General features: G+C 38.0%; 1 protein-coding gene across 15 annotated transcripts in view; it reads left to right on the forward strand.

The window, feature by feature from the left end:
* Positions 1-26,101, forward strand: part of TRPM3 (transient receptor potential cation channel subfamily M member 3) — a 416,327-nt gene that overhangs the window by 358,207 nt on the left and 32,019 nt on the right. For 5 of the 15 annotated variants that reach the window (XM_038125139.1, XM_038125133.1, XM_038125130.1 and 2 more), the window contains exons 13-21: positions 4,305-4,340; positions 4,479-4,619; positions 5,971-6,000; positions 7,141-7,430; positions 8,289-8,517; positions 11,025-11,192; positions 12,100-12,225; positions 18,229-18,369; positions 23,836-23,964. In XM_038125139.1, coding sequence (XP_037981067.1) covers positions 4,305-4,340; positions 4,479-4,619; positions 5,971-6,000; positions 7,141-7,430; positions 8,289-8,517; positions 11,025-11,192; positions 12,100-12,225; positions 18,229-18,369; positions 23,836-23,964 — 1,290 coding nt within the window. The remainder of the gene's footprint in view (positions 1-4,304; positions 4,341-4,478; positions 4,620-5,970; positions 6,001-7,140; positions 7,431-8,288; positions 8,518-11,024; positions 11,193-12,099; positions 12,226-18,228; positions 18,370-23,835; positions 23,965-26,101) is intronic. The other 10 variants (XM_038125140.1, XM_038125142.1, XM_038125143.1 and 7 more) reach the window with 3 other exon arrangements.

Raw genomic sequence — 26,101 nt, forward strand, 5'->3', positions numbered from 1 at the left:
ACACATCACCATTTGACAGTTTGATGGCCCATCATGCATGCCAGACAGACCACACTGCTGATGCTAGTTTTTTGAGTTCATGTATGTTTTGATGCCATACACCTAACCTCTCAGATTTAATTACAGCATCACAGAATATAAATACCAAAGTATGTAATACACCACCTCGAGACAATACTTAATCGATATGAAATACACTGTGCATTTACATGCAATTTTAAAACCTGCACTTTTTTAAAGGGTGTATGCTAAAAAATTGCATCTTGATCATTATGGATTCTCAGATAGGAAATGGATATTTAAAAATTGTAGAAGAAGTAATTTACTACTGTTGTACTATATAGCTGTATAAATCAGTAGGAGAGTGTTGTTTTGTTTTGTTTTGTTTTAAAAACAATCTTGCCTGCTTCATAAATCAAAAGTGAGAGCAACAGAAGTCACATTATCACATAACATTTGTGGCAGCTTATAGACACACATGTGCACACACACACATGCACAGAAAACATATAACATAACAATGTATTTTCCCCTTTGATTTCCAAATACTGCTGTGAAGACTGGTAGCCTAGGCAGCATATTGTAAAGGCCTGGAGATAAAATCTTAAAGAATTTACAGTAATCTAATTGTGCATACATTTTGCATGTATTAACAAGACAAATTATGTCATAATGACTCTGCCTCAGATCATCTTTCAGTCCTCTCAATTTCATTGCTACATAGTGAGGCCAACCTGCCTGCAGTTTTGGCCTCGTGGCCATTTTGCCATCTCCTGTCAAGGGTCCAGGATTTCACATTTGAGTTTGGCTTCCTTCCATACACAGCAATGTACCCAGGCTAAGTAGAAAGAATCAGACAGTGGCTGTCCTGGACACCCTGTCTGCAAGTGGAGGTTACCCTCTACGAATTTAAAAAAATAAAAGTCCTTCCCTGCCTCAGCTAGCGGATGAAAATCAGTAAAAATTACCAGATGGATTTTTTTTTCCCAAAACATTGTATATAATTAACAGATCTCAATTCCACTTCAGGATTATTTACATTTCCAAAGTTAGGGGGGTTTTTGACTGCTACTGTACATATGCATTTCCAAAGAACAAACTAGCAATATATAGAATTTTGGCAGTATTATTTTTTCCTCAGCATGCAAACTCAGAGGTTTGTTACATGGTGACACAAAAATGCACTCAAAGTGAAAAAAAGTACTACAAGTGACTAGCTACAGTTTAAACCTCAAATTTCTTCAGGAGAGGAATTGTGCATTAACACTGAAGAGTTTGTCCCAGCGTTAAAAGATTTGTTGATTATTAACCAGGACAACTATCTTACCTCAAAACCAAACTTTCTCCTTGGTCTTTTTTGACCACCTAGACTGCACCAGAATTAGTTCATCCAAATTCTTATTGTTCTTGGGACGGTTCTGTCCCACTTGCACCACTGTGTTTCATTTACAAGCATTCTTAGCACTGCCAGGGTGGTTCAAGCTGTCTGCAGACAGAACAAATGCTTTGGCATGTGTGTAACTCCTCTCGCAAGGATGGTCCAGTCTTCTTTACTAGGGCTTCTCACTTTGGAAAAGTAATGTTTATGAAATGTGTATTTTTCCAGTGGATTTGGGAGTTTTCTTTAGTGAAGTGTTTCAGTATTATGTGGGAGGTTTGGATGCATCTTTTATCAAAGCTATTTTACTGGGATTTTTTTTTTCTAAATCTTTCATGAAAATTTAGAAATCAAAACTGTATCAAGAAACTCAGCTTTGTAACACATGTAGCACTCTGATGCCTGTTGCTCTTTAACTGCTCAAATATATTTTGCCACTTAATAACATTAAAGCTTTCAGTTTGAATGAAGACCTTAAGTTAGAAGGAGTCTTGCCTTGGAGCTGCAACGCCCATTTTTGCTAATGCTTTCATCCTTGCTCTAGTAGAATTATCCTCTTAGACATTCTGGGGAGACAAGAACATTTTAGGGGGAAAACCAACCAAACCTAGCAGAATTTACTTCTTAAATGTAATTTGTTATGTTCATTTTTCATTTAATTTTTAGATGTTATCTTTTTTTAAACTGTTCGACATAAATGTTACCATGTCCAAATTATCTAAGCTAATACACATTCTTGCAAACCATAGTAATTCCCCCACTCATCAAGTTAAACAAGATTAGGAAGGTTGCAAAAAGATATGCTAGAGGACATTACTTAAAAATAGTTGGCAGCTCAATTTTTTCAATAAATTTGCTTGATTTTTTGTCCCTTTGAATGCCAGCCAATTGCTGGGCATGGTACACTATGAAAGCACAACCTCCCTCTCTCCTTCCTCAGCCTTTTCAACATGATGCTTGTACCATGGTAGCAGGGCAGGAAATAAGCCTTGTCCTTCATGGCTGAAGTAGAAAAGGAAGGAGGATCTTTGCATCCATTTTTTCTCTTCTGTAGAACCAGTTGCCATCTGGTCTCTGTTAGTGATTCTCTGCTCTAATCTAATAAGGACATCTCCAGAGAAGCCAGGCAGATATCTCCAGACATGCAGATATTTCAAGCAAGACATGATAGTCATAAAATTGCTCCATGTGAATTACTAACCTTCTCCTAATGAACACATAAAAAAGCTACAGACTCACTGTAATCTGTACTGTATATCATTATAGAACATTAGATTATTGCAGTGCACTAAAAAATTTTGAAGCTAAGAGTTACAATTTGTGGTTGTTCTGCAATATTGGCTATATGAGACAATTTTTTATTAGAGTAATATTCCTTTTTTTTCAAGGCTACTGTTCACAGTACACAGAAAGATAATTTGTCTCTCCACCTTTATTTTGTAGTCATTTCTTTTGCACAATGATGCACAGAACAGAGAGGGTTCTCTAACTCTGGAGGGTTTCTTAGTGAGGTCTCCAGAGCCAGGTTATCTATTCACAATTCGCTGAATCATGCCTTCTTTTCTGATAGGGAATGGTTACTGAAACATGAACTGTCATGCAGTCAACTCAGAAGCAGAGAGTTAGAGAAGGACGCAAACTTTCATTTGGGCTCATTCCCTTCCCATTAGTCCTTTCCTCCTGTAAAGGGGTCAGAGTTTACCTTGTGTAGTTTTTCTGGAGGGAATAGAAGAGTAGGTGTGCCCACACTAGAATTTTGTTCCTCCATTGCCAGAGACCCTCAAGAGACCTGACTGCACATCTGTGAGTGCAGCTCAGCCTTAAATTGTTCAGCACACAAGATGTCCCATTGGGTTTACTGCGACTGGAGAATAGAAATGCCCCATTAACTCAGAGAGGATTCATATGCAGTGAGAGACAATCTGTTACTGAAATCTTTCTTCATAGTTTTGCAACCCCCAGGCTCTGGAGAATTCATAACCTTAGTGATGCCATTTTCAGATTTGAAAGTGAAGATTAGGAAGATGTGTGCAAGGGAGTTCCCATAAAAAGGACAGTAAGATGTGGACATATCTGTCATTCTGTTTCCTTTCAAGTTAAAAAGTACATGCTGAAGACGTCATATACATATACATAGGCATACACACATACACATACATATACATATCTATTTAGATATAGAGATGTAGAAATATCCAACAGAGGGTAAGAAAGGAAAAGAAATGGAAGAAGTGTTTAAAGGGGCTTTTAGTAAAATATGTAAGGAACGCAGGTAGAGAATATGTAGAAAAATTGCTAGGCCTGTAGTTTGCTTCATAAAAAACCCCAAAATAATTAGCCACAGATATTTTGTTTATTACAGCTTTCATACATAGAGATGCTTTCCTCATTCTTGGTGTGAAACTTAAGCAAGGGTGTGTATTCTTTGAACATAACTCCAAGACTGAATGCTGATAGATTCTCCTTGCTCCTAGCAACTAGTAATAGTGATAGCTCATGGTACTGTCTGGGTCCTCTAGAGCTGTAAGACCAATCTCACCTCCTGCTCTTCCTTTCCTGGAACATGGGAAGGAAACACTGCAGGATGGGAAGAAGCTGGTCCCATGTGAACAAAAGACTTTGTATGATGTTCCTTCACCATGCATTGGCAGTTCAGATGAGGCAGTCCAGCAAGATGGCAGCAGAGATGTGAGATGCCAGGACGAGTTGTGGGTGAGAGCTGGTGCAGGAAAAGTGCTATCTTGCAGAGCTAGAGTTCTGCAACTGTGCCTGACTTTTCAAGTGTATCGATCCTCATGCTTTTGTTTCTGCAGTCATGTTCCTTGTTTCCCCAGCTGAAGAATATGAGTTCTGTGTACTGACGTTATCTTCTGTTACTTCCAACAAGTTCTTCACCTTCTTATTTAACTTATGTCTTCTTTCCAAGCGAGAATATCCAGGTTTCGGTTGGATCTATTTTAAGGTGAATTAATTAACCAGCATAATAATACATTCCTGATTTTACCTATTTAATTTGTTTTATTCTAACATCATTTTAAAGTACATTTAACAATATCAGTAATAAGCATCTCTTCTCCCACCATCCTTATTTTCACTGCAGGGAAACTTACCTCCTGATTATCGGATAAGTCTGATTGATATTGGATTGGTGATAGAGTACCTGATGGGAGGAGCGTATCGCTGCAATTACACCCGAAAGCGGTTCAGAACACTGTACCACAACTTGTTTGGGCCCAAGAGAGTAAGAAACAAGTTGTTTGCTATCCTCATGACTGTACCAACTGGCAAGGATTACCATAGCTTCTTAGATGGCTCCAGACTCGTGGGGTCCAGATTCATTTCCATTATGTGCATTGCAGTTTTCTCACCATAATGCATCACAAGCCAGACACTGAGACAAGCTATGGTTTTTATAAATTTAATGAAAAAATTATTGCATTCAGCTGCCCTGCTGAAACCAGCGCATAAAACAGTCTCCTCTTACTCTAAAACCTGTAATTATGACTATTCATAGCTTTTAAAAGAAAAGTCTTTTGACCTGCACCAATAATAATGTAATTCTAATTTCGGAGTTAGATTTGAAAACTTCTGCATTGTTCGATGCATTTCCTATCTCATGGCTTATCTTCTGATTGTGATCTGAAGGTTTCAGGGCAAAGAAACCCATAAGTCAAAAAATGTTTTATTTTTTGGATGTGGCTCCAGCAGTCATTGTGTTCATGGCAGCACCACTGTTAAGTATTTTTGTGGGTTCCATGTTTGATAAGTGAATACTAGTTCTTTCTAAAACACAAAAGCTGTTTATTATCATCCATATTGCCTTTGACCCAATCCAGCATGAACAGGAGTCTGTTCAGCTCCTCGCAGTGTGATTTGTGGTTCCTTCTTTGCCTATTTTTGCCTCACATTTCAGATTTTAGCAATACGCAGCACTGAAAGTATTAATAAGTGGCTATCAATGGCAAGAGCTCTGTGAAACACTTGCAGACAGCTACCTAAAATGGGTTTATTTATTTCTATATGCTTTTCCTTATGATTCTTCACATTTGAAACGAAAGACAGTGATTGTAGCTGGTCGGAGAGAATTCCTTCCCAAAGTCACTCCATTGACAAAAGCATTTGAGCAGTGATTTCACCAATACTGAACCAATACACAGAGCAGCTCCACAACAGTCAATAAAAGCATTCAGGGCAGTGGCCAAAATGCTGATGTACTCCAGAGAAATCCACTGATGCCTTATCAGTGGTCCCTATCACTTTCTTGCTAGAACAGCCCTAACCAGTTGTAATTTGTACCTGCATACAAATATATTTCTTCTGACATGGTTTTGCTGAAATAATGTCAAACTCAAGTTTGAAATAACTACATATATGTAATAATTTGATTGGTGTGTATCTGTATATATATGCTATTGCAGTACATCATATTATTATTTTCTATATTTTCATTATTATTATTATCAATATTTTATTGTATATTCTACATCACTCTACATGCATGTGTACATATGTGTATATGTATACACAAATAGCTGTAGTTTTTCATCACTATTCTGTGAGAAATAACATTTTTCTAACTTTTTTTTGTACAGCCAAAAGCTCTGAAGCTGTTGGGAATGGAGGTAGGCAACCTGTGAAAAATCTTAATGTCTTTTCCTTCTTCAATAAATATAAATTATATCCAGATAATGTTCAAATTAATAAGTATAAATTATCCAGATAATGTTCAAATTTCACTGTAATGAAAGCACGAATAGTATTTTTCATCCAGATAGCTCGTTTACACAAGGGAAAGATTAAGAAACATTTCTTAATAAAATTCATTTCTTAATAAAAGTCCAGGGGATAGCTAAGGAAAAAGAGGGCTCTGCCCCAACTATGGATCTTATTGATTTTTTGTTTAATAAGAATTAAACAAAATGTTTCAGTCTGGCAGGGCAAGAAGAATTTCAGTCAGACAGCATCTAACTTCAAAACACATTCAGAGAAATTAAACACTTGCAGTGAATGATGCAGAAATCTTTATAGATATCCAAAGTTATCTCAGTTTTATTGGCACTTTTGTCTACTCTGATGCTTGAAGGGGATAGTAGTATTTTCGTATTTGTTTATTTTATACAACCACTTTCATTTTTGCATTCATAGACACAGGACAGAATAGGTCAGCTCACCTGATTAAAGCAAAAGGCTAAAATGGGAAAGAAACTAAAGGCAACAGAAACAACAAATGGATGCAGAAGGAAGGAATAAATACTAAGAATAGGAGTAAAGAAGGGAGGTTGCTACTTTTGTAAGGCAGCAAAGGGAGAAAACACAAAAATAAGCATAGAAGGAGTCTTCAGCAGATTAGAAAATCCCCCAGATATGTACTTTCTGGAGGTGGAAAGAGGCAGATGCATTACAGCAGATGTTACATTTGCAGTGAACTCTAAACTTTATTTTAATGGTGGCTTTTCCAAAATGGTTCTGGATATTGTGTGATTGTACTCTCTGTTATTAGTTCCAGAGTGATTGTGTTATTAATTCAGAGTGATTAGTCCAAGGCTCTGTTCCCTTGTTTACTGTCTTCCTAATTATAGTGTATGCTTTTTGTATACACTACAGAGTATACTTTTTTATTGTTCATCTATGTTAAATATTTTGTCCAAAAAATGATGAATGGGCTGGTCTGCAGGAAGCATGTTAGGCTCTGATTTCAATGAATTGTTTGAATTGATTCAGTTCTTTCACTGATGAAAAAAATTTCTCTACAATTCCCACAGGATGATGTCCCTTTGCGTCGAGGGAGAAAGCCAACAAAGAAAAAAGAAGAAGAAGTTGATATTGATATGGATGACCCTGAAATCAATCACTTTCCCTTCCCATTCCACGAGCTGATGGTGTGGGCTGTGCTGATGAAACGTCAGAAGATGGCCCTCTTCTTTTGGCAACATGGGGAAGAGGCTATGGCTAAAGCTCTGGTGGCCTGCAAACTCTGCAAAGCCATGGCCCACGAAGCATCAGAAAATGACATGGTGGATGACATATCCCAAGAGCTGAACCACAATTCCAGGTGAATTTCCTTTCATGTATATTTTCCCCTCTCAGGAAAAAAAAAAAAAACAAACATAGGAGGGAAGAGGGATTTCTGAACCTGCCTAAAGTTTTCTTATTTGTAGGTTGCTTTAATTTCTGACTTGTAGGGGAAGTGCAGTCCATTTTGAGAAAATCCAAGTGACTTTTAAACAATCTGTCTGCCAGAGTAGCAAAGTTGTTAGCAGTATAACTTCTGAGATGAAAAGATGTCAAGAAGACAGTGAAATGTCTGTACAGTTCATGTGTTCTCCCTGAGGCCTCATGAGTCAGACTGCAACATTTCTCTGTGCTTTTTCAGGATACTCTGTACCAACACAGCAGAACAGTTATTGAAATCCTTATGAGCAAAGTGTTCAGGCAGAAGTGTTAATTAACCAAGAGGTCATGCTTAGATGAGCAAGGCAAGATACTAGATTCCATAAGAATTTTCCCTGATGTTAAAATTTCAGAAATTTAGGATTTGAGAAAGGATATTGGACACTACTTCCAAGAGACTTGACCATGAAGCTGTGGGCAAACAGCAGAGAAGCATTCCCTTAAGCTGCAGATAACCAGAGGATTTCAGTTAGAAAATGTCAGGGAGGTGGGCAGGGAGGTGGGAGCAGACAGCTGGTAGGTGTGCCTGCTCATTACTGCTAAGTTGGGGCACTTATTTATATGCCTAACATTAGCCACTCACATTTGAAAATGTGAGTTTTTATGTGTAGAGTCAACATCACAATTTGGAATGCTGGAAGGTGATGTGCCCCTCGTAGAGGCTGGCAGTTGCAGAGAGGTGTTCTGACCACAAGGCTGCAGGTGCTCACGGAAGTGAACGGATGTCCCTCTGTTGCAGAGACTTTGGCCAGCTGGCGGTCGAGCTTTTGGACCAGTCATACAAGCAGGACGAGCAGCTGGCAATGAAACTGCTGACCTATGAGCTGAAGAACTGGAGCAATGCCACGTGCCTGCAGCTTGCAGTGGCAGCCAAGCACAGGGACTTCATCGCTCACACTTGCAGCCAGATGCTGCTCACTGACATGTGGATGGGTCGTCTCCGGATGCGAAAAAATTCTGGCCTAAAGGTCATTCTTGTTTTAAAATAAAATTAACATTCAGAGGATTCTAATAGATAGTGACAGGGTTCACAAAAAATCAGTAATAACTGTCTAAAGTAACTGTATTTCAGATATTTATTTGCAGTGGCATTAAGCAGGGTATATTCTTCCTGTGTTCAGTTTTTCAGATGGGGCTTATCATAAGCCTAAATTCAAAGCACACAGCTTAGATTTTTTCATTCTCTTTCTTAAAGGCCCCTCAGGCATCATTTATCAGAATAAGAATTTAACTAGGAGGTTAGTGTGTCACCCTGCCTGTATACTTGAGGAATTAGTCAAGAGTTTTAAAGATAAATAAAGAAGGAAGTGTAAGTGAATTAACCATTAGTGAAATGTGCTGATCTGACAACCTTTCCCAGAACAGGCAAAGTAAGCAGCACAAATTTCCTCACAAACCCTTGCAAATCTTCCTGATGGCATCTGAAGGGACTCCTTTAGAGGTTTTAAAGGATAATTCAGTTTTCAAAGCTGTTACAGCTTTACTTCCACAGTTGACAAAACTGCTTACAGTGCAATGTGAATTCTGAGATGAATTTGAGTCCCTGGCTCAAAGCAGGGGACATGTTTCACCAAAGCAGTCACCAGTCAGAACATACCCAGCAATTGCCTCTCCCTCCCAGATCACCGAGAAATATTTTCAGAGGAGGGATTCTCTCTTCTGCACTAATTGCCTGTGTGAAAATTGGTAATTGTTCAGCTGTGGTGCCATGTAAAAAGATGTTCAGTAATGGCAAGAATGCTTAGTAGTACATACATTGCTTCCAGACTGCCTCTTAATCCAGTGACAGTGATGAATGAGAGCAAGTGGCTGATAGCATTCCTATGCAGGACCTGTGCATACATGTTGTTCTGCTACAGATAGAAAACTTTCTCACATTTGGAGACAGTCCTACTACCTATTTCCTGAACTCACAGGCCTAATATCCTTCAGAGGGGCAGCTGCTTTGTTCACTGTTTAGCTTTGCAGAAATTCAGTCTAGGTACATAGAGGACAATGTAGCAACTGATTTCCTACTACATGTATTCCACTTTTCAGCACATTTCTTGAGCCCTAAAATAGACCTTTCTTTCATAATGCATAACTGAAGGTAACAGGCTCTCTTTCCTTTCAGCTTCTTCTAACAGCAGGGCTTCTTTTACTCAGGATCCTTTACTCAGTTTCTAATCTGTATTTTATTTCATTGAAGCTCATTAGCAGAACTTGTTTAAAGCTAGAGCAGGCTACAAGCTACATGAGGCAGCATGACAAAGAAATAAATTTGCAAGCATGAGTCATGGTTTATTTCCCAAGAACAGTTTTACCCCTTTGAAACTGACAAATGGTAGGAAGTTTGAATATAATTCTTTAGATTCTTTATGGGGATGTATGGCACCAATGGAAGGGCTAGGGTTAGCTGTTAATCCTACCTGCTCTTAAAAATAGCCTTTCTGTGAAGCCAGGTCTGCCTGTAACCCTCTGTCCCTGGACTTACTGTTTTGTGAGCACAGCACCAGTGCAGGAAGCTTTTCCAAGGCTGGGTACAGCATTTGCATACGCTACCTGCTCCTCATTGTGTACTTTGAATGGTTTCAACAGCACACAAACTGTCTGCTGATACGATGAGCACAAGCATCCTCCCTAACCTGCCAAGAAGTTAACTATCTGGTTTCACTCTCATTCAGGAAGAGATCTATCAGAAAATCATTCTCCATCAAATTGCAGCATAACCAGGAAAAGTTATTGTGCTTGTAAACACAGACTTTACTTTGTTTTACTGTGATGTCTATTCAGTTCTACTAATGTTTTAACCCAAGCATTGTTCATTACTTATAAATCCCAACAAGGGAATTTTTGTGGTTTCTACACTCCTGCATCTAAGAGGGGGAAGGCAGAAAAGAAAGAGCTGGCATTAATATGGCCATTACACAGCTGCCTGGTTACTGAACCAAAATCTAAGGAGACTGCATATCTATGCACATCAGCATTTCTTTTCTGGCTTTGCCTTATCTCCTCAGATCCACACATAGTTGCACTTCTTTGACTGCCAGTGTACATTAAGCATGGACACAAAGAGCTATTAACCCTCTCTGTAGAAATAAATACTCTCTGTGTGTCATTTATACTGGTATTTTGTGTTATGTAAAATGCAGACATTTGCAGGTCTGTATACCCACGTGGTCCCACCTACTCTTGACCTTATATAATATTTCGTAAATATATTCTAGCGTGCAGCACTACTCATCTGGTGATGTGCGAGTAGATAAAACATTCAAGAGCATTCACAGCAGCACTAGTAGAAGTTACATGCTTTGATTCAGTGCTCTGGTAACATTACCCCCAATGACAACTACTTTATTGTCATAGAAACTCACATGGACATGTATCTTTCTTTTCCTAAATCTCCTGATGGAGTTATTCTGTTTGATGCTAAGTAACCATTATGACCATAATCTGGTTTTTGTGATGATTATTGTTATCATTATTATTGCTTTAGGTAATTCTAGGAATTCTACTTCCTCCTTCAATCCTCAGCTTGGAGTTCAAGAACAAAGATGATATGCCCTACATGACCCAGGCCAACGAGATCCATCTTCAAGAAAAAGATCCAGAGGAACCAGAGAAGCCAGTGAAAGAAAAAGATGAGGAAGACATGGAACTCACTGTAAGTGCTCACAATAAATCATCAGCCTCAGCGCTGTAATCTGTTATTCCTACCTCTGTAGGTATTGCAGAACATCTCATGACTAAATATAGCACATGATAGGATACCACTCTTTGCACTCCCCTCTTCTCAACAGGACTCAAGCCACACAAGTTACCATCATTTGGCCTCCATACTGCAGCAGTGCATGGAGATGCTGCGCTGTAATATCCTCATATTTTGACTCAATTTGATGCCACATTATCTGAACTAAATGAATTAGATTTTAGAAGCACTCAGTTGTGGTACATGACCTCTCTGGTATGAAAAGGGCTCACCTTTGGTTGGAAATGCCGAAAGATTCATGGAATCCAGAGATTTTTTTTTTTTTCTTTTAGTTGACTTCACTAGAGAGTAAGCAATTGTGCAAACAGGCCAGAAAAAATTATGAAAATTTAGTCTAAATTGTTTTTGTATTTGTGGTCATCGCCTTTCACACAAACACACATCCAGTCTTTAATCCACTGAAGACACTAGCAAGCAGCAAGACAGCTCCCCTTCTACAACTCAACAGAATTGTGTAAGGAGGGACTTGTCAGTATGAGCAACATAGCCTTTGAGGAATAATGTACACCATGAAGAATCAGACAACTAAAGCTCTGAAAACTACACAAGTCATCTACCTCCTGTCTCTTGTTCTCACACTTTTTAGTTTGGGCAGTTATCATACAGGCTATTACATCTGCCTTAGTCTAGTTTGGTTTGGATTTCTTCGGGTTTGATTGTGGTGTCTTTGAAAGGCTTAAATCTCAGCCCCAGTTGGTCAGGACAGAGGCATAGATGTAAACAGGATTTTCCTGATTAAGTTAAAAAACAAACAAACAAACAAAAAGAAGAAAAAAAAAAAAAAACAGACTGTTTCCCACAGGCAAACAGCAGGAGCTGCCCGCAGGACCCTGACTGCAGGCAGGCAGAAGGACCTGCCTACAGGACTCAATATGCAGGCAAGCCGAAGGACCAGCCCACAAGACCCACCTACAGGACCCGTTTGCAGGCAAGAACCTGGCTGTTGGGAAGGACCAGAAGCCAGAATAGCAGCAATGGGGCATTCTCTGCTCATTACCTATTGATTGCAATTTACTAACCCTTGGCTTCTGATCCCCTTATGAAGTGCCTATTCAAATTTTATAAGCACTTTGCAAGCTGCCTTTTACCTGGCAATGGGGAGAAATTTGGGGAAGATGTGTTTTCCATCTCGCTGTAGTTATCCCAGCTCCTGGTTTCTTGTCTACAGCACTGTTTCCTTTTTCACTTCTGACTCTTGCTGCAAATAAGTGATGTATGCAGTGGACCTGCTGTTCCAGATGAACCTTAGATGTTCCCCCTCTTCTCCCTTCCATGTGCTGACAGTCCTATTGCTCTGTTCTGTCATTGACTCTTCCCTTAACTCCTTCAAATTCAGTGTATCACTCTAGTGAAGTTTCAGGCACTTTAAATATTTTATATAAAATAATATTTCTTCCTGTGGAGTCTAGCAAGTTTAGAAGCAATATCTTTGGTCAGCACTGCTCCCTTAGTATTTCTGCATATAATCTATACCATACTGTAGAACTTCTAACACAGCTGTTTCACTCAGGTGCCCCTCAGTGGTGAGGAGAGATGAATTGGTAGCAGAGAGACCTTTGCATGTCTGTGGTTAGATGCCACAGGCAGTTACGTTTAGTCACCTGACTATTTAAACATATATTTTAAACATAAGAAAATTATTTAGACTGAAGTTTCATACTGTTCCAGCCTTAGTCAAATGATCTGGCATAATAGTCAGGTTTCTTTTCCACTCATCAAAGGATGCCTGAAAGATGTTTTGGGAAGTCCCCTTGTGACGTTTCCCCTTAGCCATGGTATCCTTTAGAACATTAAGGATACCTTATAAATACTTCAGTAAGATTAATAATTTATTGTGCTGGGATATCATAAATGTTTAATCGATTGCTGAACTTTGAATCAATAGATCAGTCACTCACCTAACCTGAGCTTTGTTCAGCATAAAGATTAACAAACAAAAGTGATGTTGAAAAAATAATTTTTATCTCAAAGTTCCTTTTCTGGCAAATAATATATAATTGAACTAATCTTCCTGATTCTCCTTCTAACCATTCCCTATGAATACTTCTCAAATCTCTGTATTCATCATGTTACACCCATATTCTCTCTGCTAAAATGAAGATAGAGAGGTCTCATCTAGGCAAGGTCTGTTCATTGATTTCCTGTGTGTCTTGCACTAAGCCCAGGTGACTAAAGACAGGCCAAGGACTCAGTTTCTTCTTCTGTACTGCACTTTTGCAGAGTGCATGAGGTATAGGGCAGGTATAGTGATCTTTTCCCTATTTTGCACCTCATTTGCACAGAATAATGTGATCAGCAGACTACAGCAACAGTGAAGTCTCCACATGGGTGCATCTGTGTGCAAGTATGTATTTGCTTTATGCTCCTCTTAAAGGGTCAGGTGGGTAACTGAACACGTGGATATACTATGAAGATGTGTTTATTCACTGTAAATTACTTGTTATCACACCTGCTTTTAACTTTATAACAGATATGTGAGTGTGACAGGCCCACATTTCTTTAACACCTAGATGCTAAGAAACAGGCTTATACCAGCTACTCAAAAAAACACATTTGAATACTGCTCTCATCAGTGCTCCTCAGCACCAAGAAATTTACCACAATTTATGTATGGAGCTGACAGTCATTAATCCTGAATATTAAACATAGAGCAGTAGAAGGGCATTAAGGTCTAAAGGCCAGGGATATTTTCTATTTGTACAGGGTCCTAATCAAGGCCTTAATTGCTGAAATTCAGGTCAGTCAGAAACCTCAGAAGTCTTCTGTCCTCCCAGAATAACCCTAATTCTGGAAGCCATAACTAGGAGCATCCTTAACCCTATTCAGTGCATTATTGTTTGGTTATTAGAGCTCCCCAGTAAATTGTTTTATTTCAGAACACAGAATAACCCATCTAAGTCCTTTAAAATGTGTTTCTGTTGTTTTGGGTTGGGTTTTTTTTTTGGTTTTTTTTTGGTTTTTGGGGTTTTTTTGCCTCAGTTTTCCACAATGAATAGGAAGTTTGGACTTCCAGAGCCTGAGTTAGTCTGAGAACCTTTCAGCAGCAGCAAAGCTAGTCCTGTTGTCCTCTGGTATCACGTGAATTCATCTGTAGTATGCATAGCTTAGCCTTTTCTCAATGGCAAGAAATAGCCAAATATTAATCATATCACTAAAAGTACAGTTCTTAACACATGGAAGTCTGAAGATTCATGTCCTATTGCCCCTGGCCCAACTTACCCTTCTCAGCGGAAGACAACTCTCACAGCATCTCATATGCCAGGAACAAGGCACCCCTTCAGCTCATCTGGAAAATGGAATTGGGAGACACTGCTGGTGGTGTCCAGGCAGAAGTGCTGACCCTTTCCATAAGAACAGGTTATCTCTTCCTCCTAGGAGTTTGGAAACCCTCCATACCACCACCACTACCACATATGTGCTCTGGCGCAGCCTGTGATCTTTGCCCTGCTCAGCAGACAGGATTTCTGAGCTCCTGGCTTTTTGGTCCTGTTCCTCTATACTCACTGTAACCACCAAGCACATGCAAAATCTAATTTTATATGTCTGTAAATCAAAGACATTAAAATATTTTCCTAGCAGTGTTTCAGGGTAGAGAACAGTAATTCTTGAACAACTACCATGGGGGCAGCATTTTCACACACCGGGTAGGATCCAGCAGGGTGTGCTGACGGAAGTGTTTCTACACAGCTAGGTATCATTTCCACACCAGTTCTCTGTTAACTGGGGTAAGTCTCTATATAGCATGTAGATTTCACTCAGGATGAAATTGGAAGGGCTTGTATTCATTCCAGGAAGACTGAAATTGCTGTTATGTAATTATGAAACACATAAACGTTGCATAGGATTGTTAACATATATTAGTGCAAAAATGTACAACCCAAAGCTCTCCCCTGATAGTTCATTATCAGCAAACAGTCCTCAATTACATAAAACAAAATCTGGCCCAACAATAACAACAAAACCCAGATAAATAAAATTTCCATGTAAAAACTATGAAAACATCAGTCCCTTCAGGCTAAAATGATGCCATTGTACTGTACTTCACAAGAGGTTGAGCTGCTGTCAAGCTTACCTTGCATGACTCATGGTGAGTCACGGACAAAATCATGTATTAGAGAAAGAGATGCCGCCCACACAGAGCAGTGTGTTGAGTTGTTCCCACCCTACTGCATCCCACTCCAAGGGAAACATTTGTTCACATTTGGCACTGCAATTATTCTGTTAACACAGTTACATAGGTTATTTCTGAATGTTTCTAATGGGGAAGGTTTTCAGTTTGTTAATACTGAGGTATAATTAACAGTCGGGAACATCAGGTCAAACCTAATCCCTAGCCATCTCAGAGAAATTCCCCATCTGTAGCATGGGGGAGGGGAGAAGATACTATTATATGATAGAATTAATTTAAAAATAATTGTAATGACACAAATTACCACATTGTTATCAAGAAGAAAGCAGTAGCAAACAGGAAATCATAATTCATAAATTCATAAAGCATAAATCCAGATATTGAAATAGCATTATTATAAAGACATCCACAACTCACTGATTTCATTGAGAATTAAATCTGTCTCAGAATTTGTAAATTCATAAAATTGTGAAGGATTTGAACTCTGTAAAGTAATCACTTTCACTAAAGCATGGCATTGCTCATTTGTTAAAGTAGGCAGCAGTCATTTTCATTGTGCTGCAAAATTCCTGAGCACCAGGGGACAGCAGAGACAAAGCCTTGGGAAAAGCTACAGAAAACTGTAGCTCCACATGGCAGTTTTCCCCGAACAGCATCAGTAAGTAGAGAGAAGCAAACAAATTACTACCTTCGTGGGCTATAGTGTTCCCAAAGCATTCAGATCATATTCAATGGGATTCCCCACCCCCCCCGCCCCAAAGAAAAACCCAATCAATGGTACAGATCAAAGGATCACTTTGATTTTGTGGAGTTCAGGTAATGATATTTTCTGTGGAGATTGTGTAACTTCTGTTACTGTGGTTATATTCAGTAAGTCTCATAACCATACCCTCCCCTCTGCTTAATAGCCACTTTGTCTTTTTCCTTTTTTGTAAAAGTCTTGATGGACTTTCAATTTTTAATAGGTAATGTTTTATCCATATTTATGGAAATTAAATTTAAAATCTTCAGCAATTAAAGCTAAAGGAAATAAGTTAGCTTGGTCAACCAGACTTTAGTTTTTGAGACAGTCCTAGCAGGTTAGTTTCAGTTCAGTATACTTCTGCCCTGAATCTTTGTTGTATTTTATTGAAAATGTGCACAGCAACATCTGTATGTTGTCAGATTTAAGAATATAAGCGACCACAAGAAAAATAATAATACTAGAGGAAAAACTACTTGCATAAATGAAATTAAGAGAAGGAGCCATATGGGACCAAGCCTAGTCCTAATAATGTTACAAATATCTACACCGACTGGAAAAAGTTTAGCTTTACAAATTGCTATTTCACAGGGAAAATACCTATATGAATAGCTCCACATGAGGCTGGAAAAAAGGAAGAAAAGGTTAGATTGTGATTCTCACTTTTAAATATGTGAGAAGTGCATCACCAGTTCCTGTAGGGCTCTAGAAAATTATGAGATAGCTCACCTGAAGCCAAATAGTAAAATATGTTCTGTACATCCTGGTAAATTGGAGAGCACAGATTGAGAGACAAGAAGGACCTTTTTATAAAAAGACCATATGTCTGGCATCTAATTGTTGCCTTGGTTTTCCACCATTTAAGTTGCAGATGAGGACAATACTATCTTCATGGATGGTGAAAGTTTGCTTCAGTTAACACAAAAGCACAAGGGTGCCTTCATCTACCTGTAGAAAAGCATTATAGAAGCATTGAAACAAATGCATCATTATGCAGTCCCTGCATACTTAGATTTGTCTCAATTCTTGCAAACATTTCCTGTCCAGGGTGCTGCATTCCAGAGGTGCATCCACAAACTAAATAGTAAGAACTTGCAAAATGCACAGTAAGCTAAAATCCAGTCTTTGTCTACTGTTCACTAAATAATTGCTTCAGAATGAACATTTAATAGGTTACATTACACTTCAAATACAAAGGAACCTCTTTTAAGCACTAACTTCAGTGATTGTAGTGTAGTCCTTCCATTTCTCTGCGGCTGATAATGAAAATTAAGGGTAAGCAAACAAAATATTACCTTCTTTTGACTGTTATGTTTGCACTCATAGCTGAGGACTTCTTATGTATGTGTTTCCTGAGTTCATTGTAGCTTCTTAGTGGGTCTGATTTGCAATGGTAACTGTGCGATCAAGCCTAGCAAAGGAAAGGCATGAGCAGTCTGGAACTTCACTATGGAAGAAACTACAATCATGTACATGAGTATTTCAATTCTAGGCCTTTCTGCTGCAGTGAGCTTTACTAGTAAGTCCTCTTACATCCATGCAAGCTTCACTGTGGGATCATGGCCTGGGACAGGTACAGTGATTAACTTTTATAAAGTGCCGCTGTCTTCTTTGCTTCTAGTTCAGTGACTATAAACTCATCTTTTCCCTTGTTCTTCTCTCTCAATCTCAGCTTTATGAACTTCTCTTTGTTTAAAACCAAAATTTAACTGTCTTCTGTCTGCATCTGTTTATTGTGTAGAAGTACACCACATAGAGCTGTTGTCAGGTAAAAGAGTTTCTGTCCATACAGCAAAAAAGATAAATATTCTTCACACTTGCTTTTTGTCAAGAATTACTTTCTCAAGCTGAGGGTTGAGGCTAAAGCTATAGCTTTCCATTTTCAAAGTATTGAACAGAATCCTCCCTGAAAAAAGTTAATTTAAGAGCAAAGCATTTTATGCCTATCTGTGGTCACCTGGTTTTATCTAGAGATCAAAAACAGTTTCCTATTGACATTTCAAAAAATTGTGTAGTTTTTCTTTCACAAGAAAGAAACACAAATATATCATTTCTTGTAGGCAATGCTTGGACGGGGCAATGGAGAGTCCTCAAGAAAGAAGGAGGATGAGGAAGTTCAGAGCAGTCACAGAATGATCCCCATTGGAAGAAAGATTTATGAGTTCTACAATGCTCCCATTGTGAAGTTTTGGTTTTACACCGTAAGAAATCTTACCTCTTATATTAATAATGTCTGTACAAATACTGAAATTGGATTAAGGTCATCTTTTGTGTTTAATTGATGTCCACATTTATATGTATTGGGGGGATTACATATAAATAGTTTAATAAAAATATTTGGTGGAAGTCTGCTAGCATTGCAAGACTTTTGAAGATTACTATTTCATTCAGGAGGTTAATGGCTAAAATTTGAATGATTGTGTATGTTTTTCTTTAAATAAAATGGTAAGGGGCAGTTTGCTGTAGTGCTCCCAAGGAGTTCTCTATAGGAAAATTCAAAATAGGATTGCTTCCAATAGTAAGCCCAGTGGGAGGTTAGTCTGAATCAGAATATGAATTATCTAATAACTGATGAAAAAAAGAGTTAGACCACTTCTTTCCTTGGAACATTTTTTTTTTCTGTTTTGGCAAGTGTGTGGAGTGTCTCTCAGAGAAAATGTACATGTAAGTACCCACAAGTTATCAAAGACACAATTAACAGCCAATGTACATTTTTCAGGAACAAAATAGGTTAAGTCAGTATATTCCCTGTGTTAGAAAGAAATAAAGCTCCTTTGAGAAAGAGAAGGAAAAAATGATGTCATGGATTTCAACTACAGTAAAACAGTACCAAAAACTTCACAGGGTTTTCTCGTTTTCTCATAGCTAAATTAATAAAGTTATATTAAAGTTACTATGTGGATAAAAAGCTTTTTGACAATTAGTCCTTAAGAATAGATATTAATTATTCATTTTCAAGCTGGAAGCAGGGATTAAAGTTCTCTTCTATATCAAGTGCTGATATTTTTATTCAAAACTTGGATGATGGAGTAGAGATTGGTTATTATTTTAGTTATTGTTTAGTTACCATTAGTTATTTTGCAAATTACACTAGAATGTAGAAGGATAAGAGTAAAAAAGTCACAGAAAGTAATCCTTTCAGTCTTCTTGGCTGGAATATTCCATCTCAGTTCAGCTTCTTCATCATGTGACAGGTGTGGACTGCTTTGAAAGACCCCAAAAAGAAGAATATTTCAAGAAGTTTGTAAAGCTTGACTTAAGAGGAGAGGTTAAGGAAGCGAGAATGTTTTCTCTGATAAAAAAATTAAAAGGTCTGCAGAAGGAATGTAACAGTTTTTGAATATGTCTTAGTACCTCCAAATCCTTGATGAATAGGATGAAAAATAGCACTCAGTTATAAGAAGTAAGGAAACAGTGTAAGAAGTTAGGGAACAGTTTCTGACTGCTCGAAGAAGTACTGTCATGAACTGTGTGAGGACATGCTAGATTTTTTATTATTAGTGATTTCTAAACTATCTTTTCAAGACATACATTCATTATGGTACACTGGAATTAATCCTGCCTCAGCCCAATGGAATTGGCTAGATGGTTCCAGATGGCTTTTCCTGGTCATATTTTCCATCATTCTGCTGAAAGCACAGCAAATCACAAAAAACAGATCCTTCTGCAAGTGACTCCTTACAAGAAAAATTGCCTTGCAGATGTTTGGAACAAGTCATATCAATCGAGTCTTAACTGTGGTGGACGCTATAGACTAGCAGAGTTTAACATATTGGAGTAACTTATTGCTCAACTCAGTGGCCACTGAACATTAATCAAGTCTGCAAATCCAGAAACTACTCAAACTACTCATCAGCAGCCTCATTATCAATTGCATTATCATCTCATTATCAATTGCAGTGTGTATTATGCACAAACAGAAAAGTCTTTACATTGCAAATGGAAAGAAACATCCTGTTAGTTCAATTTTTAAATGGGAGAGAGAAATCAATATTGGATTTCCATTTAGGTTTGTTCCTACAGTTTTATGTCCTGAGGCAGGTCTCAATCAAGGTCATTTATTAAATTTGGATCTTGGATACAGTGAACCTGAAGAGCAAGTTAAGGTGGATTCTGGCTGCCATTGAGAACTCCTGGAGACTCAAAGCAAAACAAGTTTCAGAGAAGGATTAAAACTGCACAGCCTATTACATTTTGCAAATACACAGGCACAAATATTGTTCACATATTTCAAAAGAAATTGTTCAAATTTTACATTCCACAGTCCAAAATGCCTGTAAAAAGTCCTATGGCTATTGTATGCCACTTAAAAAAATTTGAATATTCTGCATTTAGCTATCTCTATTCCTATATAGCTGTATTCACCTTCATTCTCCAAATACACAAGAGCAAGCTAAATGAGATATTTGAGTAAGTAACATTCGGCTCAGCAGACACTAGACTACTTTTCCTCAAAAAAAAATCCCAAAACAAACCAAACAAAGCAAACCCAAAAAACAACAAACAAACCAACAAACAACTCCCCACCAACTTTAGCCTTTCTGTTTAGAGATGAAGCAATTTCAAAAGTCAACTGCTCTGTTGTATTTTGTCACTGTTGCATTGGAAACCATGATGCAAATGTTTCATGCCACAGATTGCTTGAGCAGAAGAGGATGATCTTCTCCTATTGTTGACTACTCCCACTGTCCTAATATCAAAAAACACTTGCAGCAGTATTAAAATAGTAAAATAAAAAGTAGAGCTTTATTGGAAACTTCCGGGTATCCTGGTGGTGATGTGCTCGCATGGCATTTGATTTCTACAATTTTTATAAGTTGAAAAAATTAGCATAACTAACAAATATTGTCCAATTAGAAGACTATTTGGTTAAGTTATTTTCTCTGGGTACTGCCCCACTGGAGTTGATCTAGGGCTTCTTTGCCCCATTTTATACTGTGTCTCCTCAGATTCTGCTTGAAAAACAGAAGCTTGCTCCTTGTCAGACTTCTTTTTTAAGAATAAGACTAAACAGTATTTCAGGAATTTGTTAAAAGGTTAACTTACTAGTCTAACTTCTAAGAGAAAAGGTAGCAAAAATACTAGGAACCATATAACTATTTAATAGTAGTTTTAAAAGATACATGAAAAATATATAAAAACAAAATCTTTAGCCATCTCTACTACTAGCATTAACTGAGATACTAGCAGGAAGTGAGAGGCCACATTTCTGCCCCTTCTGAAGAGGAAAGCTGCAGAGGAATTGAGCCCTGAGTAAAAGTCATATTCTAAACATCAAAAGAGCTTTGATATAAGTTTTGAATTTTGGGACCATGTCAGTTCATATAATTTCATTATTGCAATAAATCAGAAAAGAGGAGGGTGATCTCCTTCTTGAAGCAATAATTTATTGGTACAATTTCCAGGTGTGTCCTCTACCACAATGAGTATTCCAGTATCTTCTGTGGAATAGGAGTGCCTCCATAAAAGGGCCAGGTGCCGCCCTTGAAACTTCTTAGTAGGCACTTCATTCCTTAGTTTCTTGAGTCCTCAATGGTGATGATGGCAGCTCCTAGCTCTTTGTCAAGCCAGGCAAAAGCAAGCAGAAACAGGGTTCAGCTACTTCTGTAGTAGCACTTTTAAAGAACCTTGAGTACCAGCACAAACAGCTACACTGAAGTTTGACCACAGTGTTGAATCTGTGTCACCTCCTGGAAGGTGAGAGCAAGTTGGAAATGTAGGGAGGGAGAAGGAGACTGTCATTCACCCTGTCACTGAAGGGCTAATTTCTTGGGTCAAAGTGGAGACATTTCAGCATAAGTTTACTCACAAATCAAGATTCTTTTCTCTTTTGTCAAGCAAAAACATTTTGTAATTTTTAGTAAGTTTGAATTGACATAAAGAAACCCGCCAAAACCAAAACCAAAACCAAAACCAAAAAAGCCAGCATTTCAAAAGAAAACTTAGGAGAAGCAAAACCCCCTAGTTACAGTTAGATTCTTGCTGTTTCTGTCACTTTTGTAACCTCTGTGTCCTCATTCTTTTGCCAAATTGACTGCAAGTGCTCGCCAAAGGCTGTTGAAGCAGATCAAAGGAGATTTCCTAACAATTAGTAATCAATAAGGTGTAAGAGGAGTGTTAAGGTGTTAAGTAACAGTATCACCTGGCTTTTTGCTCTGTATTAGATGGTTCTCTTTCCACTCGGGGCGTGTGTATCCAGTTCTGCCTGCCCAGACAGAGGTTCTCCTCACTCCAGTGTCACCCTACATGTTGGTCTACATTGCTCTCCATTTCCTTTAGGAGTAGTAAGGGAAGAGCAGCCTCCAGACCTGCACATTGCAATCCATCATCCCTCACAAACTGAAAGACAAATGAGATAATTTCCTCCTCTGTTTTATGCAGACAAGAAGTAGTGCTTCACCTGTCTGCTTCCTCTAAACTGATAGTATGGCCAATAGAACAAATTATCTTAAGTGTTCTCAGCCAGCAACTGGAACAAAAGCCAGAATCCTGTGGCTTTTGCAAAGAGTGGAAATGACATTCTCTAACAAATAAAGTAGAGCTATAGACTGTATTCTGTGATGTGCAGAGCATTGAAATAATCCCACCCAAAAATCTCAATGCCCTTTGTGACTCTTTCAGCTTACATGTGAGCCCATGTACGCAATAGTGAGTAACATACAGTTGAGAGATAAAAATTGAATTCAAATATAGATGTACGTATTACAGCTTTCTGTCACAATGACTAAATGTTCATGCACAGAACTGAGTCATCTTTTCTCTGACTTATATTTAGCCTTCAGATGCATTTTCTTATAGGGCTGCTGTTTGAAAGGTAAAGTAGACAGGCAGTTGGATTCCAGCCTCCACGAACCAGAGTGGAATCCTTGCTACAGCCCATGCTGCAGAATGACACTACGGTTTCTCTAAACCTTATGAACTTGATGATGCAATTTGCCTGACGTGTCTTTTTTTGACAGACCATTTAATTACATTCAGCATGTAGAAAAACAAAGAAAAAGAAACTAAAAGCTGAATTCACACTTTCCTCTGGATTAAAAATTAACGTAGAAGGTGAATATATTAGAAAGGAAAATAAAAACATTCACACTTTAAAAATTGCAAAAAATATAAGGTAAATGAATGTATGGCAATGCCCGGTTCCTTGCTGCAGCAGTGTGAGTAGGAGTAGCAGTGTTCTGGGGAGGAAACATGCTATAGGTTAGGTCAGTACTACACTGGGTAAGAAGACCTCTAATAATGCCTAAAATCTGGAGTCAGAATGCCAGACTGAGCTCAGATTAGGTGAATGAAGGGGAAAACACAAAGAAGGGGTGTTAGAGGACTAAAGGCTTTCAGAAGCAGATGAGGGAGAACTCTTTATGTGGCTTACTTAATTGGGTAGTTAACACTGCGGTATTGGGATTGCCTTCACTGTGGGATGATCCAAGGGAACTGCATTTAACAAAGTCTTTTTGAGGAGATAGATATAGCTGGACATATGTGAATGTATTTTGCAGATTCCATACAGTATGTGACTCAATGTGAACTTTCTCAGAAAACCTGGGACAGTCTTATTGTTCTTTTGTCTGTGAAACCCTGGTTACAGTAGAATCAGGAATATCAAATCATATCCAAGTTCAGTTGTATAGATAGTGACAATTTATAATCATATTTTTTCTTTACAGCTGGCATACATAGGCTACTTGATGCTCTTCAACTACATTGTGTTGGTGAAGATGGATCGCTGGCCATCTATTCAGGAGTGGATTGTCATCTCATACATTTTCACTCTGGGAATAGAGAAGATGAGAGAGGTAAAGTCTCCCCAGCCAAGAAATAGTAAAAAAGGAATAAGCATGGGTTTTGAGGTGTTTTGGGGTTTTTTTTTCATTTTAATATCTTTCTTTATTGTTTTTCTCAGGGTGCATTTTTATGAATGAGCTTATCATAAAATTGCCTCTTTTTTTCAGAAAGGCAAATGAATTGTTAAAAAAAAGCAGAAAAAATATATCTTCTTTAAAATTAGTGGTTTCTTCTTCTTTTCTTTTTTCCTTTCTTTTTTCTTCCTTTCTTCCTTTCCTCCTTTCTCCCTTTCTCTATTTCTTTCTCTTTCTTTCTTTCTTTCTTTCTTTCTTTCTTTCTTTCTTTCTTTCTTTCTTTCTTTCTTTCTTTCTTTCTTTCTTTCTTTCTTTTTTTCTTTCTTTCTTTTTTCTTTCTTTCTTTCTTTCTTTCTTTCCTTTCTTTCTTTCTTTCCTTTCTTTCTTTCTTTCTTTCTTTCTTTCTTTCTTTCTTTCTTTCTTTCTTTCTTTCTTTCTTTCTTTCTTTCTTTCTTTCTTTCTTTCTTTCTTTCTTTCTTTCTTTCTTTCTTTCTCTCTTTCTTTCTCCTTTTCTTTCTCCCTTTCCTTCTTCTTCTCCCACAAAATTTCTGTGCTCAAATTTCAGTGTGATGCTCATTTAATAGCATTTAAAAGTACAAGGTGATCTTCTGACAAGCCTTAAAGGTCAGCAAAATTCTTTAAAATGTGACTCTTTAAATTTTTTTTTTTTTTTGATGTGTCAAGCAGTAGTGTGCATCTCCCTAAGGATGCAAAAGCAGACACATAGAGCAGAGACAGAGCATTTAAAATAGCACTCGGTCTATAAAGTGAGTGAAGTGGCTCTGTTAACCCTACTCCTCCTGGTGTCTCCCACCTAATGTTGTCCTCTTTCACTTAGCCAAAGGTCCATTTATTCCACAGTCACGCTAGAGGCCCAATTCAGCCCTAATGTGTGTGAATGCGAGTGCCATTGATCTCAGGTGAAAGAGCACATTTGTACCCCTGGGCTGAATCTGTTACCAGTTATGTTTGTACATTCTGAAGCCAGTGCTCTGGCAGACTAGACTAAAAATTGGATTTCAACACTTGGGCTTCAAAGATGGGTTTCTGACACTGTATGGTAAATGCTACATAACAAATAAAAAGATCAGAGGATAAGACACTACTTGAGTGGCCCATGAGTACACGTCATTAAGCAGAAGAGAAAGGAAAGCTGTGGCAGTAGCCACACGAGGACTCTGCAACTCTATTGGAGCCAAGGCACTGCTGGCTCAGCAGGTAGGAGGCTGCACTCAGGAGTTGTGTGACCTGGTTTTTCTCTAATCATTCACCCCAAACTGACATTTCCACAAAAGTTTACCAAGAACATTTCTCACAATTGATTTCTAAGCAGATGTTGAAATTGTTCGCAGATGAGCCCAAAATTCATTCCAAAACCAAATTCATCTTTTTTGAGGAATTGTGTGAGTATATTCAAATGTGCTTGGGCTAAATATAGAAAATGAAACCAACAGCTTGTTAACTCACTAAAAGGTAGGACTTATTCATGAAGATCACTTGAATAATAGTTTTAAGAATAGTTTGGGAGAAACAAGTTACACAAATGATCTTGCAAGGAGAATGACAACAAATTCATAAAGTAAGATTATTTATTTTTGTGACCTTTATTCTTGGCTGTGTAACCTAATTTCCAAAAACAGGCCCAAGTAGTATCTAGTATCTCTCTGTATTAAATTTCTGATGCAGAGCTTCATGGTTATTAATTCTTTCTTGGTCATTTGATACACATTTTAATGTAACTTTCTATAGCTTCTTTAAATATGAATTTTCTGATTGAAAAAATCTTTCTGTATTTTACCCTCTGTTCCAAGACCCTAGGTAGGTTAATACATTTGAAAAACAGAAATACATACACATATTTCTACTGATTTGGTGAGGATTTTAGACTGAGTCCTTTGTCCACTTTGTCCTTTAAAGTCTCTTGCACATAGATACATGTTAAGAATGATTGAAGATTTCGGGAGAAAAATAACAGAAAGTACCTGAGATATTTGGATGGTAAGGATCTATCAGCTTTTCTTTTGGCCTGTGTGGCATATATCTATCTGCTTACTACAGATTTCTTCACCTTTAT

This window comes from Motacilla alba, chromosome Z, assembly GCF_015832195.1.
Source record: "Motacilla alba alba isolate MOTALB_02 chromosome Z, Motacilla_alba_V1.0_pri, whole genome shotgun sequence".
Classification (NCBI taxonomy): domain Eukaryota; kingdom Metazoa; phylum Chordata; class Aves; order Passeriformes; family Motacillidae; genus Motacilla; species Motacilla alba.